The 13383-nt window shown below is 51.5% G+C and overlaps 1 protein-coding gene across 2 annotated transcripts; it reads right to left on the reverse strand.

Annotated features, from left to right (window-relative positions):
* Positions 1–1350: 1350 nt before the first annotated feature.
* Positions 1351–11780, reverse strand: CALM1 (calmodulin 1). Of its 2 annotated transcripts, XM_040227493.1 has the most exons (6): positions 11543–11780; positions 8972–9002; positions 7802–7945; positions 5543–5649; positions 5015–5150; positions 3946–4844 (listed from the first exon to the last, which is right to left on the reverse strand). In XM_040227493.1, exons 1-6 carry the CDS (start codon positions 11543–11545, stop codon positions 4816–4818), a joined length of 450 nt encoding a protein of 149 aa, XP_040083427.1. In that variant the 5' UTR covers positions 11546–11780; the 3' UTR covers positions 3946–4815. The 2 variants fall into 2 exon arrangements, with proteins under 2 accessions (XP_040083426.1, XP_040083427.1); XM_040227492.1 differs by lacking the exon at positions 11543–11780 and having other exon boundaries at positions 1351–4844; positions 8972–9008.
* Positions 11781–13383: the final 1603 nt, after the last annotated feature.

The raw sequence follows: 13383 nt of genomic DNA on the forward strand, positions 1-13383 counted from the left end.
CCCTCTGCTCCACCCCCAACATTAAGCTGCCGAGACTTTTAAAACCCCATTTATCATCTCCAAATATACAACACACCTATAGTCCTTTGCCTCCCACCCTTTAGTCTTCAATTTCTATTTCAATACCAAGCGATGCCAAGCTGGGTCGGTCAGAACCCTAGAAAGCCGCAGGTAGAAGGGACCTGGGCATCCCTGGTGGCTCAGGGGCAAAGAACCCGCTGGCAGTGCAGGAGACACAGGTTAGACCCCCGCGTCGGGAAGGTCCCCTGGAGGAGGAAGTGGCCACCTGCTCGTCTTCTTGCCTGGAGAATCCCATGGACAAAGGGGCCTGGTGGGCTGCAGTCCCTGGGGTCGCTGTCAGACGTGACTGAGCGACTAAGGGTCCAATCATCTTTTTGAACTAAGGCGTAGAGAGGGAAAGAACCTGTCCGTGGGCTATAGGCCAGGCCTGAGGTCTCAGCAGACTGCTCGGTCCCCCTGCAGACGGGTTGGTGGTGCAGAGGCGGAGGCTCCCAGCGTGTCTCGGGCCCTTTGACCAGATCAGGGCCTTAACCTGAGACCATTCCCGCCTTCTCAGCTCTCTCGCGCTTTGTTAAGGGGGTGAGGCAGCCTGCGGAAGGCCCTTCTGCAAACACGGGGCAGCCAGATGCTGCTCCTGCTTAAGGATGCAGTCTCGAGATGGGGTCGGGGGCCACGCTGGTTAGGGCCAGGTTTCCACTCCAAAGTTCTCAGTGGGAACTGCACCCCGCCCCCGTCCCCTCTCCCAGGCCCCCCACCCGGACCCCACCGTTCCTCAGCTGTCCTGCTCAGGACTTGGGCAGAAGCAGCTGCTTATGGAACTGTAAATTCCCAGCTAATATTTAAACCCCCATCTAATTTCTAAAGTGTACTTCTTCACACAATTTCTAAAGAGACTTGAATTAACCTTGAGGTTAAAGACAAATGAATCTTTTCATGGTGTGAATTTTCCACACAAAGCAAACACAGACACATTAAAATGCCAGGATACTGTGTCAGCTATTAACACCTGAACTGTCTTTTTCTAATATTTGGCCACGCCGGGCTTCATCTCATTGCAGCATATGGGGTCTAGTTCTCTGACCAGGATTTGAACCCGGCTCCCTGCCCTGGGAAGGGAAGGCCTTAGCCACTGCACCACCAGGCTAAGTCCCCAGAGCTGAACTTTAAAACCAGGGTAAGGCCAGAGTGGGACGTCTCTGCGGTGGCTCTGGCCCTTCCACCACCATACTAGCGCGCAGGTGGACTCAAACCTGCAGGCAGGTACAGCTTGTTCACTGAGCAAACAGAATGGACGGCAGCAGGGGCCAAAAACCTCCAGAGTTCGCAGGCAGAGATGAAAGGCTGCAGAAATGTTTATTGAATACAGTGCCAGGTTTATGAATAAAACTTATCTACAATTTCCATAGAGTCGGTCGCCCATCAGAGAGGTGGTTAAATCTCCAAACAGTTTATCTCGAGACTTACAGCAACGTTCAAGTACATCTCCTTCACAAATCACCACGGTGAAGGGTGACTTCCGTAACAAGAGCACTCCCACCATCTTGGCTACAGACGTGTTTAATGAACATTATAATAAATCTGGAGAAAGAACACACGCTCCACCCACGCCACTACCTTCCTCCTCCGAGGGATACAGACAGCAGAGAGCTTCTGTCTCCTGCAGAACAACTCCAAGGGACCAGTAAGAGCTAAGAGTAACTGCCAGCTGAAGGACATAGTAAGACACATTCGTGGAAATCTAGTCACTGCCAAAAGGAGAGGTGTATTTAGGATATACAGTAATTACTTCAAATGCTGAAAACGGCTGAATGAACCAGGAGCAGACTTGACCAAATTCACTCTGTTCAGGAGGAAGTTCCCAGGACTGCTGAGGGGCCGCTAGTCACACTGCTTCTCCGACGGCCCGAGCCGCGCCAGGCCGACTGGACGGCCCCGCGTCACGACGTGGTCACGAGTACAGTCAGACATGCACTTATAAAGAGGGTATAAAAATATGTACAGCAGCTAGTTTTCAGTGTGTTTGAAAGTTGCCAAAAGTCACCAATTTAAAGTGTGCAAAAAATTTGTCAAAAAATCAGGAAAAAAAAAAAAGCCTTCCTTGGCAACAGTGCATCAGAAACCCATCTGAAATATCAGGACACGTTTGCTCGACACCCACCCCGAACAGATGGAGGACGAAACTGAGCGTGCGCGCCAAGGGCTCAGCAGTTTTTTATGGCAAGTCTCAGGCTCAAGCGGATGCCAGTCAGTCACTCTGTATATATATATAAATATATGTATATGTATTTATAGAGCAGTTAGAAGTGGGGCCAGAGTTTACGGGAAGGTTCTGGCCAAGTGTCAGAGTCGCGCCCCCTTGCCCAGCTTATGTTCTCACAAGACCCCGCGGACTGCGGACACCTAACGCTAGGGGGCTGGTTGTCCCCAAGGCCAGAAAGGCCCCAGTGGACTAGGCTTCCCCTTGAGGCCAAACTGGAACTCAGCACCCCTTGGGGGTACATTTCCGGATCCGAAACAGGATCCTGGCCACTTATGAACCTGGCTTCAAGGGTAGTCTTTTAGGAAAGGCTACGGGACCAACACGGAGTCCACCCCATGGTGAGCGGGCCAGGACAGAAGGCAAAGTTCCTGAAAAACAAGCCAAATCATCCTTTACCCTTTTTAAAGCTACCAAGAGATCATCGGCCATAGGACTGAGAATGGGTCAACAGTCTTGCTACTTGACCTCCTGGAAACAAATATCCAGGTTATCCAATTCCTTGAACCAGAAACCCCATTCCTATCTCACCAGGAGAAAACCTCCACAGTACTGATGCTCCTTCCAGATTCAGGGAGTTACAGAGCCAAGCCTCGCCCACAACGCCAACCTCTCTTCTACCAACCACCCAGCCCAGAGAGCAGCAGCCGAGCGGAGGGGCGGGCTCCTCTCCATGGCTCAGACCCACCCCTCTGGCGGGGAAAACGAAGGAGCTGCAAAACGCCAGAGAGGCGGGGAGCAGAGAAGTGCAGGGTCTCCATAAACCAACCCTGAAGGCACCCGACGGGCTGCAGAGCGCGTCTCACCGCCTCACTGGCAGCCTGCTGCTGTTCCCGGGCAAAGTTAGACCTCCCATACAGGAGCACTCAAAACCCAATCTCCTAATAAGATGCCACCAGTTAACACCCTGAAAAATGCACACTCAGCCTTCAGAAAGAGCTCTGCACTGAATCCAATACCTTTTTAGGGGGCGTTTAGGCAGACCAATCACACCGCCAAGGTCAGTACCAGCATCTCCTTAGTTTCAGTTACAGTTTTGTAAAGAAACACAAAATTCCCTCCGGGCTGGAGTTTTACTTTCAAGTTGGAGGTTAGAATTGGTTCTACTGGGGGCAGGAGGCAGGGAGGAGCAAAGTCAAGTACAATCATAAATTAAAAATTGTGCATCAAAAGGTGACTGGTAGTGTCCTTTAGGCATGAAGAGACTGGCTTAGAAAAGTGACCACCGCTTCTACCACACACAGCGAGGGTTCAATCACAGACACACTGAATCATCTCTTGCACAGTTGGTCTCAAAGTTACATACAGCAGATAACCAGCAGCACAGTTAATAAGAACCCCTAAACACATGCTTGAGAAAGTGGGTTTTGTTTTTTCCTTCATTTAAGAGCTCTACTGCCTCAACAGTCAGTCAGCTACCATGATCCACTCCCCTCCCCCCAGTGAAAGTGCAAGCAGCCCTGCACGTCCACAGTCAAGACGAAGCCATCAGTACCCGCTTGGTTTGGGGAAAGGTCTCGCGCTCAGTGGTTGGTGCTGGGATGCGTGTCTGTGTGGGTGGGGGGTACTCAATACTGGGCTGAGGGCATTTTTAAAGGTACACTGGCCTCCCCTCCGACTGGCTCGTCCCCGTTTAAGTCTGAGCTTTACAAAGCATTTAACACCACTTTAAGTTAATGGTCTTTTTATTGGAAAAAAAAAAAAAAAGACTAGCATTTACAACTTGGAATGGACGTAAATTGTAAATTTCTTGAACAGCAATGTTGATGGTTGTGCTGAAGTCCACAGCCACAGCCTACTCTGCCGGCTCCAAGTCATGGTTCGGAAGGTTTTAAAAACAGAGAGTCCAAAGATGCTCCCTTGATAAAAGTTTCTTTTTAAAAATTTGTATGAATGGTGATAGCCTGACACCCATTCCTCTCAGCACAACGCGGACAACGCTGCAGACACAGACAGGCACGCGGCCAGCGTGCGTCACGGTCGCCAGGGGGCGTTAAGAGAGGCCTGCCCTGCAGCAGGGGAGCTCCGCCTGGACAGTGACCCACACAGCATCCTGAGGCGAACCAATTTTAAATGCCTCTTCTCAGTAAACCAGCTACGACAATTTACACTAACAATTTGAACTAGAACCCCTCTGAGTAGGTTTTGAATTTGTTTTTTTCACTTTTTCATTTTTAATACAAACGCCTGACTGTGCTCAATTGTCAAGCTGCATGCATGAAAACCTGGCCAGCCCAACAGTGTCATTAATCATGAGCAGGTGGATCTGCCAGGAGTCCACGAGGTGCTTCCTCACTGTTAAGGTAGGACAAGTATTTATACCGGAAAACTGATGCGTAGCTTCATCTTTAGGGGACAGGACCACCAACCGATACATGCAGATTGTGTGTGTGTGGACAGAAGGTACTTCTGACATTCAGTTTTGCTATATAGAAACAGAATGAGTAAATGAACTTTTTTTTTTTTTTTTGCAAGAGGTAAGTAAAAGATTCAATTTGATTCTTCTAGAGGGGGAAAAAGGAGTTGAAAGTAGGTCTTCATTTTGCAGTCATCATCTGTACGAACTCTGAAAAGACAAATAATCATAACTTCCGGTTATCTTCAGAAGCAGCTTTAATGAAGGTAACATCTCTACTCTGAATAAGGGAAAAAACCCCTCGTTGCAGTAGTTAACTTGCTCACAGATCCCGAAGGGAGGACCGTCACAAAGCAGGCTAAGGAGCTGTGGCGCTTTACCTTCGTAGTTGACCTGCCCGTCCCCATCGATGTCGGCTTCTCTGATCATCTCGTCGACCTCCTCATCCGTCAGCTTCTCTCCCAGGTTTGTCATGACGTGGCGGAGCTCTGCGGCACTGATGTAGCCGTTGCCGTCCTGTGGACATGCCGCGGTGGTCAGCGGCAGGGACTCAGCGCCGTGGGCAGGCGGGGCTCTGACCGAGCCACTGCCCGTGGGTACCTGCCAACTCTCTGGCTCCCCTCCACCACTGCACACATGCAGCCAGCCAGGGCAGAAACCGCAAGGGCTTCTTAAAAAGCAAAGGGAACTGCAACAGCCAAGACAGCTGGCTCACAATTCCTCTGCTATTTACTGTGCTCACTGTCATACGGTAAGGTTACTGCAGGAAGCCAGGAATATTTCAGAGTGAGATTACAGAGGCTCAGGCAGGCAGGTAAAGCGTTCTAACTAGAAAAGCATGTGAAAGCTTTTAGAAATGGCCACAAAGTCACATTTCACTACGGTCAGCAATGCAGACACGGGGTTACCTTGTCAAAGACTCGGAATGCCTCGCGGATTTCTTCTTCACTGTCGGTGTCTTTCATTTTTCTAGCCATCATAGTCAAAAATTCTGGGAAGTCAATGGTGCCATTACCTCAAATTAAAAAACAAAAGCTTGTGTGAAATAAGTGCTCCAGCTATTGCTTCCCAATAGTTAACTTTAATATCATTTTATAGAACAGTAAGCATTTGGTAAGACAAACCGGTGAACTGCTTCATCAGGTTGTATTATCTTAGGTCTAAACTATTCAAAAACTTCACAGGGCAATTTCACATGATTCACGTAATTCAAACTAGTAATCAATGCCCAGGAGAGCATCTGATGATGCAGAGGAAACTGCACACAGCTTCTTGGCCACTGGGAGGCTGGTACAGTTCAACAGGAAACAAAAAAAGCCCACGGCAGCGCTGGCTGCATCTTTCCACTCCCGAGACCCCTCAGCTCGAACCCTGCCTACACCGGTGACGCTGGAAAAGGCCCATCACTGAGCCACCAAGGTTTTTAAGGAAGAAAGCGAGTAGGGAAAGACATGAGTGGGGAAAAGGTGACTCTCATGCCAGGAGCCATGAGTGCTGGAAAGCCTTCTCCAGGAGGCGTCTCTCAGACACGTTATGGGAAGTCACCAACGGTTTTCTCCCAACTCAGTATCTTTATTTCCTACTAAGGGCATGGCTCGGAAGTATTTTCTCAGTTCATATCATTAACAATCAGGAAACTCAGCAGAATCTGTTCTGTGGCCAGTATTCCAAACTCCTCCTTTGAAACCAACAGTCAGATGAATACGCCAGAGACTAGCCACCAGATCAACAGTGTAACTTGAACTAAACAGAAATAAAAATTAAATTAGAAGGAAAAAAAAGCCTTATGGGAAGTTACTCTTTTTCACCAGTATCTTTAAAACAAAGTAGTAATTCACAGATTCCCTCAAAGCGTTTTGGCCTCCAAAAATTTAAAGCATTACTGACATTCATGGCAGACAGAAACCAGTAGTCTGAAATGACCTCTTATGGCCCTACAGCGATGTCTTCAGCATCAGCATATTCACTCATGGCAAATGTTAGATTCTACAGCTTGAGACAACTTCCCCTCCTTGTTCCACACAATCGGAGGGCCTAATACATTGTGCCAGTCCCCAGACAGCTTCCTGGGCTAGACTATAAGAGAGCCACGCTATGTTCCCAGATGGCTGATCACCTTAGCAGTCAAATGAGACAGAACTATGAATAAACCTCTTTCTCCAAATTATTAACGATGAAAACAGTCTTTAGAAGTAGCTTAAACCACTGTTAAAGAGGTGACCCCAAACCCCTGCTTCTAAGTATATGTGGCCAGCAGCGTAATTCTGTTCTATCACATTACGCCATACTTTATTATACCATATTTTAGTATATGTGCTGCCGAAGCGAGCACTATTATACCATATTTTAAATGGCTACTATCAAGCTGATCAAGAAAGTATAGATCCAAACTGTTAATTCCTATTTCACCTTTTCAAAATTTACTAATGTTCTACAATGTTATGTTTATAGATTTGATTAATTTACTTAAATGTATTATATAAATCACACTTACTAATTTAATATTATTTCCAAAGCACATGGTGTTTCTTTGGGGGAAGAGGGGAGTGATTAAAAACTACTTACTGATAGAAGCAAGCAGTAAGAAGGTCTCCTGTCCACTGTTCTGGAGTCCAGAGGACAAGTGACCGAGCGACGAGCTCCTTCTGGCCCTGCATCCCCCTAGCAGCTTCTGTAAACCTAGTCCCTTCAGACACCACGCCCCCCACCTCCAAGCCTCACGTGATCCCTGACATTCTCCTCAATAAACACACTGACAGCTCCCACTGTACTCACTTCTACAGTAACATCTAAGGTTCTTCCCCCACTTCACTTGGGGTTTGTCTCCTGAGACAACCAAGCTTATTTAAAAGGTCTATGGCTATTTATTTTTACTTTCCCCATAGTACTCAGTGCAGACTCATGGGCCAGTTGATAAAAGACTGAGCTACAGGTCATGGCAAGCAGAAAAGAACAACACTGTGATCTGACCCAGGAAACGTTCTGGACAGCGAGCAGGGCTAGAGGCAGGCCCATGATCTTCTATTTTAATTGTCAACAGCCTAAGGAAACCACAGAAAGAAGCTTTGCACGTCTGCCTTGCTCTCGACGCCTGAAAGACAATCTGGTAACAGGTCTAAACTTGAATCACACACACTGGCACTCGTCCACAGTTCCCAAGCCCTTACCATCAGCGTCCACCTCGTTGATCATGTCCTGCAATTCGGCTTCTGTTGGGTTCTGGCCCAACGACCTCATGACGGTTCCAAGTTCCTTGGTTGTGATGGTGCCATCACCATCTTTGTCAAATAGGGAGAAAGCTTCCTTGAATTCTGAAAACACAAGTTTACCTTTTAGAATGAATGTCTTCACCCAACCCAGTCACAGCACGCCTGACCCCTGAACTTGCCAAAGCAAGCCAAGTTGTGCAAGTTAACAGAAACCACCTGCTCTTTATCTGCTGAAACAAAGCCCACAGCAGTCACGCTGGACGCACCTTCACACAGAACAGAGCAAATGTCACCACAGGCAACCAGTTCCATAAAACCACAAAATCCCCACGCTTTTAAAGGCTAAGCTTCAACAGTTTAGTGCCAGGTCCAATCTGACAAGGGAAGATTGTCCCTTCCTGTGAAATCTCTACAGCCGTTAAGAACTCCTTGTTTCACAGCAATAGGAGAGGTGGTTACCAGAAATGGACAATCCCTGGTAACCAGAGTGTTCTCTCTCCACGGCATTCAGAGTATTTCAAAGGCAATCCTGGTTTCCAGAAGAGAAACCATCTCAAAAAACCCCTCCAGGGACTCCCCTGGCCGTCAGTGGTTAAGGCTCTGCACTCCCAATGCAGAGGGCGCAGGTTCGATCCCTGCTGGGGAACTGAGATCTGGCATGCCACATACCAAGGCCAGAAAGCCCAAAAAGTCCTCCAGGGAATACTGAAAGCTAAAATCCACACTAACTTCATTCCCTTCGCGATGATTACGGTGGTCCTCACTATCCTCCTCACCCATTCCCATTTAGAATAGCAGGCACAAGCTTTCATGGTGCATTACAAAGGGGCGTAAGAATTCTAAAAACTACATTTTTGAGTAGCAGGCTCCATGCACTCTCATTCCATACAAAGCCCAGCACCCTGTGAAGTACTCCAGAGTGTAAGCAAGTGGGTATCCTTAGTTCCACTTTACAGTATCTCCAAAAGACTGACCAGGAGTAACATTTAACCTAAATACTTCTCCTTGTTGTTTGCATTTAAATAAAATCCTTAGAAAACTGCTCAGACTAAGCGGAGAGGGAAGAGTCACCAGCACTGAGGCTACCTAGCTCTGGTCTACCGAGACTCCCTGTAGTCACCCACTTACCAGCAATCTGCTCTTCGGTCAGCTGATCAGCCTGCATAGAAAAAGAAAAGGTTATAATTCAACCCACGGGAGTCTGGAGTCAGCATAGCTTTTCCAATTAAGTCTTTTAATAGTGATCTTTCTCAGCTGTGAAAATTTCAACCGTGTCATTTAAGAGAAACAATTAGAATGCAGGGAACCCTTTATGCTGTTTTAAAAACAAAGGATGACAAGTTAGACAAGGTCTCACTTCTGGGTTTCTTCTCCGGGCCTACCGGCTCTCTGCTCTGCGGTGGGTCGAACTAGGAGAGTCAGTTCACCATCTGAGAAATGGCACCTCTAGCGGCAACAGGCCCGCTGCAGCAGCCGCAGGGCCCGGCTCTGGGAAGAAGAGCGCCACCTACTGCACGGACGCCGCGCTGTCCGCGGCCATCCACGGAGGGACCCAACCTGCCGCGGCTGGCCCTGCAGCCAGGACCGGGGCCAGGTCAGGCCTTCAGTGCACCTTGCGCACCGCTGCGGGCACTCCAAATCTCCAAACTGTCGTTACATAATGGCCCTGGCTTGGATTAACAGGCTTTTGTATCTATTTTACGAGATACAATTAAGTGGAAAAAAATATACAGCAATGGGTTATCCTACCAACTTCATTTCCCTGCTTTCCAATCACTAAAATTAGGCAGTTATTTGTTAAAAGCCTATCATTTAGAACAACTAAATGTCCTTGGTCAAATTATCCTATGATTCAAAAGCCGGGGTGGGGGGAATAATGGAACAGTCCTACAATTGAGCTGTTACAAAACTGCAAAACTTAAGTACACAGAAACTACGTTAATTATGAGGCTGTGCCCTCCTTTTTTTGAGAGGAACTATTAAATCTGCTAGAGGACATTTACTCTACCCTTTTAAGGATGATCTAAGAGCTGCCCCTAATAAACACTTCACTAGAGGCGGTAATGCCGCGAAGCTAACTCTCCTTCCATCACTTGCTCTCTGCAACGCTGATCCTGTGCCTCCAGCCATGGGGATTTGGGATCTCAAGGACAGATAGTATGTATTTTTATTTAAATAAAGGATGGCTAACGAAACCAGTTCCAAAACAAGTCCTAGTAGAAAGCTAATGGCAGTTTATTCGAACTCGCAAATGAAAACTTTCACAGTAAGAGTGATGTTCCAACATATTGACTTAGGGGGGAAACATTTTTTTCGAATTAAAACTGTGTCTCCTCTCCTCCCTACCCCAGACACAGCACGCCGGTTTTCTTTATAGCGAAGGAAGGAAACACGAGGATTTATGTAATGCCAGGGCTACGTCTCTGCCTCCTACAACAGGAAGCGCTGCCGGCCACACCTCGCAAGAGAAGCTGTCACTTCACCGGGGAAGTGTCCTCTGAGAGTGTACATCGAGGCTGTCGGCCCGCCTCGACACTGAGGGACACGCTCACCGCCACACCGCGTCGGCCTCGGGGCAGAGGTCCGGGGGCCCCGCCGAGAGCCGCCTCCCCGCCCCGCCGAGCCAGAAAGGCAGGGGGTGATGTCAGCCCTGCCGGCCGGGGGATGGCACACCCGGAGAGGCGCACGGGCGCATCTGGCCGCGGGGGAGCCGCAAAGGAGGCGGAAATGGGAAGGGCATCTCCCCTCGGACGGGAGGGAGCGCGGGCCGCAGAAAGGGCCGGGCGAGGTGGCCCGGGAGCAGGGCGCGGGGCGCCTCTCCTTCCAGGCCAGGAGGACCCCCCACACACACCCGCCGCGGGCGGGGCCCGAGCGCGCCGCCTCCCATCCGCTTCTGCCCTGCGCGCCGCCACCTCCCCCGGAGCACAAACTTCGCGTCTCCACTGGAGACCGCGGCGCGCGCCAGCGCTCCTCCCCGCCCCCCGCCCCAGTTAGCACGGCCGAGCGCCTCCCGCGGGGGGGCCCGCCCGGTGCCCCGCAGCCCCGCTCGCCTCCACCGCCGCGCGGGGCGGGTGTGCAGGGGCGCCGGACGCCGCGACGCGGACCCCGGGACGCCGCAGGGCCCCGCCCGGACAGGGCGGCCGGCCGGCCCGCCGCTTCCGCCCCCGCTGCCCCCCGCCCCGCGCCTTCCAGCCCCCACCCCCCCCTCCCCGGCTCCTTCCTTCCCGACCCACGCCCGCGCCGCGCCCCCCGGGAGGGAGGCGGGAGGAGCGCCCCGAGGGGACGGCGGCGGCCCCGCGCCCCGGCCGCGGCGACGTGCGCCACCGGCTCGCTCCGGCCCATTCATTCTCCGCCGCTCGCGAGCCGGGGTCTGGCCGCGGCCCCGCCCGGGCCCCCGTCCTTAGGGCGGCCCGGGGGCGGACGGCTGAGCGGGCGGGTGCGGGGGCCCTGGCGTGGCCAGAACCCCCGCCCGGGGCCGGGCGCGGCCAACCCCAGCCCCACGACGGGCCGAAATGTAAATGGGGCTGCCCAGCCGAGGAAACCGGGACGCAAACCCAGAGCGCGTCCTGAGCCGCAGCGGCTGCGCAACACCCGGAAGCCAGGAAAAGCCACCCAGCGCGGGAAAGACGGGAAAAGAGACAGGATCGGGAGAGCGCGGGCAGGCGGCCGCGGCGCCGGCACTCGCCGCGCCCCACCTACCATGGTGCGAGCGAGGCAGGGAGGCCGAGAGAGCGAGGGTGGCCGCGCCGGGGCCGGGACCGCAGGGCGCCTCCGCTACAGCTGCTTCTGGGGCCCCGTGTGCGCTGAGCGCTGTGCCGTCGCCGACCGCCGCCGCCGCCAACTGCGCTAACGGCTCCGCGCCTCCCAGGCTCCCAGCACCGCCGCCGCGCCGCGAGCCTGCGCCCCGCGCTATATATATGGCGCCGCGTATCCCTCCGCCGCCGCGCTGCCGCCTCGCCGTGCGCCGCGCCGCGAGGGCCGGGCCTCCCTGCCTGGCCCCGCCTCCAGAGCCGCCCCCAGCCCTGGCCCCGCCCCGGCGCGCCCGGCCTCCCGCCGACCCTTCGCGCGCTTGGCCGCCGGCGGGGCTGGGACCCCCGCGGAGAAGCGTGGAGGGGCGCGGGGCGCGTGCCCCTAAGAGTGCCCGCAGCTGCCAGCCCCGACCAGGGCGAAGACAGAGCGGATGCATAGCCGACGGGGGGCGGCCCCGGCTTCAGAAGGCCCCCATCCCGCAGGAGGGACCTCTTCGCCCCTTCCTACCCCCACCACCCGCCCCTCGCATCTCGGGCCCCGGGGCAGCGGGCTGGCCCTGGCCTCGCGGTCCGCCGCTGGGGAGCCGTGGGCAGTTCTGGGGGCGGCCGCACCTTTGGCGACCGAGGACAGGGGTCTGGAGGGAGCAAGTGTCCTTGCGCAAGACACTGCTTAGACGTTTGCTTTTCAAGTAATGTCGGAGACGAGTATATATGCTTGATCGCTAAATCCATGTCATGCTCATATGCTTAGCCAGTCTTAATGCTTTTACGTTTCCACTGAATTTTTTTTTGTATGCTTGAATAATCTCCCTCTCCTGTATTTTTTTCCCCCTATGGAAAACACTCATCCTGACCCTAGTCTTACTGAAATCAGTGTACCTGCGCATCTTCTGTAGACCGTCAAACCCTATGCTTTTTTTTTTTTATGTTAGTTACCTGGCCCTAAGAGATCAGATCTTTATTCGTAGATCCACAGAAACAAAGAAGGAAAAAAATAGATACGTATAATCCCCTAGATTAGAGTTGGAACACAGAGTTTAATTGACTCTACTATGGAGCTCGACCATTTTTTAAATGCACCATCTTAATTATATTTCCTTTCAAGTAGTATTTTAATCTAAAATTTACTCATATTTTCAATTTTCTGTATAGCAGAAAAAGGACCATATCAGTTATAAATGTAAAGCCCAGAACTTTGTAAAAATCTTGACAAAATGCTGCAGTTTCTTTTCTTGCCAAGGCAGAGCACAGAATCTGATCTTTTGTTTACAGGGCCTGGGCAACAGTTGCAAGTTATTTGCATACTCTTTCAGAGAATGTGGCAAAGTGTGTGATTGACAACCTCTGCTAGAAAGAGCTTTGCTTGGTTATGCTTGTTTCTGGCTTTGACACAGTCTGCAGAAAAGATGTTTTAAAACAATGGAAAATGTTTGGGCACATTGTAGGTGCCCAGGACTTGTGTGATAGCCTCAGACAAACATCTGTGGAACTGTTTTTACTGATATGCCTTCTGGAATGCGGTAGGAAAGGGGGAACCAGCCGTGCAATTTAAAGGGAGGCTGCCACAGCGAGCCAGGGAACAGTGCTGCCTTCCCTGTGCAGGTGAGAAAGACATCATCTACTGAACGTGATTATCACCATCATCCTGTCTTCCTGCGCGAAAACTTGAGTGGGAATAAACTGTATGTTAATAGGAGAGTTGGAAATAGGGGGAAAGGGACTAATACAAAGTCAGAAAGAATATTCAGTAATACAGCGAGCTACAGTCTAAATGGCCAAATATGCTAAGGG

This window comes from Oryx dammah, unplaced genomic scaffold (genome assembly GCF_014754425.2).
Source record: "Oryx dammah isolate SB20612 unplaced genomic scaffold, SCBI_Odam_1.1 HiC_scaffold_26, whole genome shotgun sequence".
In the NCBI taxonomy this organism is placed as follows: Eukaryota; Metazoa; Chordata; class Mammalia; order Artiodactyla; family Bovidae; genus Oryx; species Oryx dammah.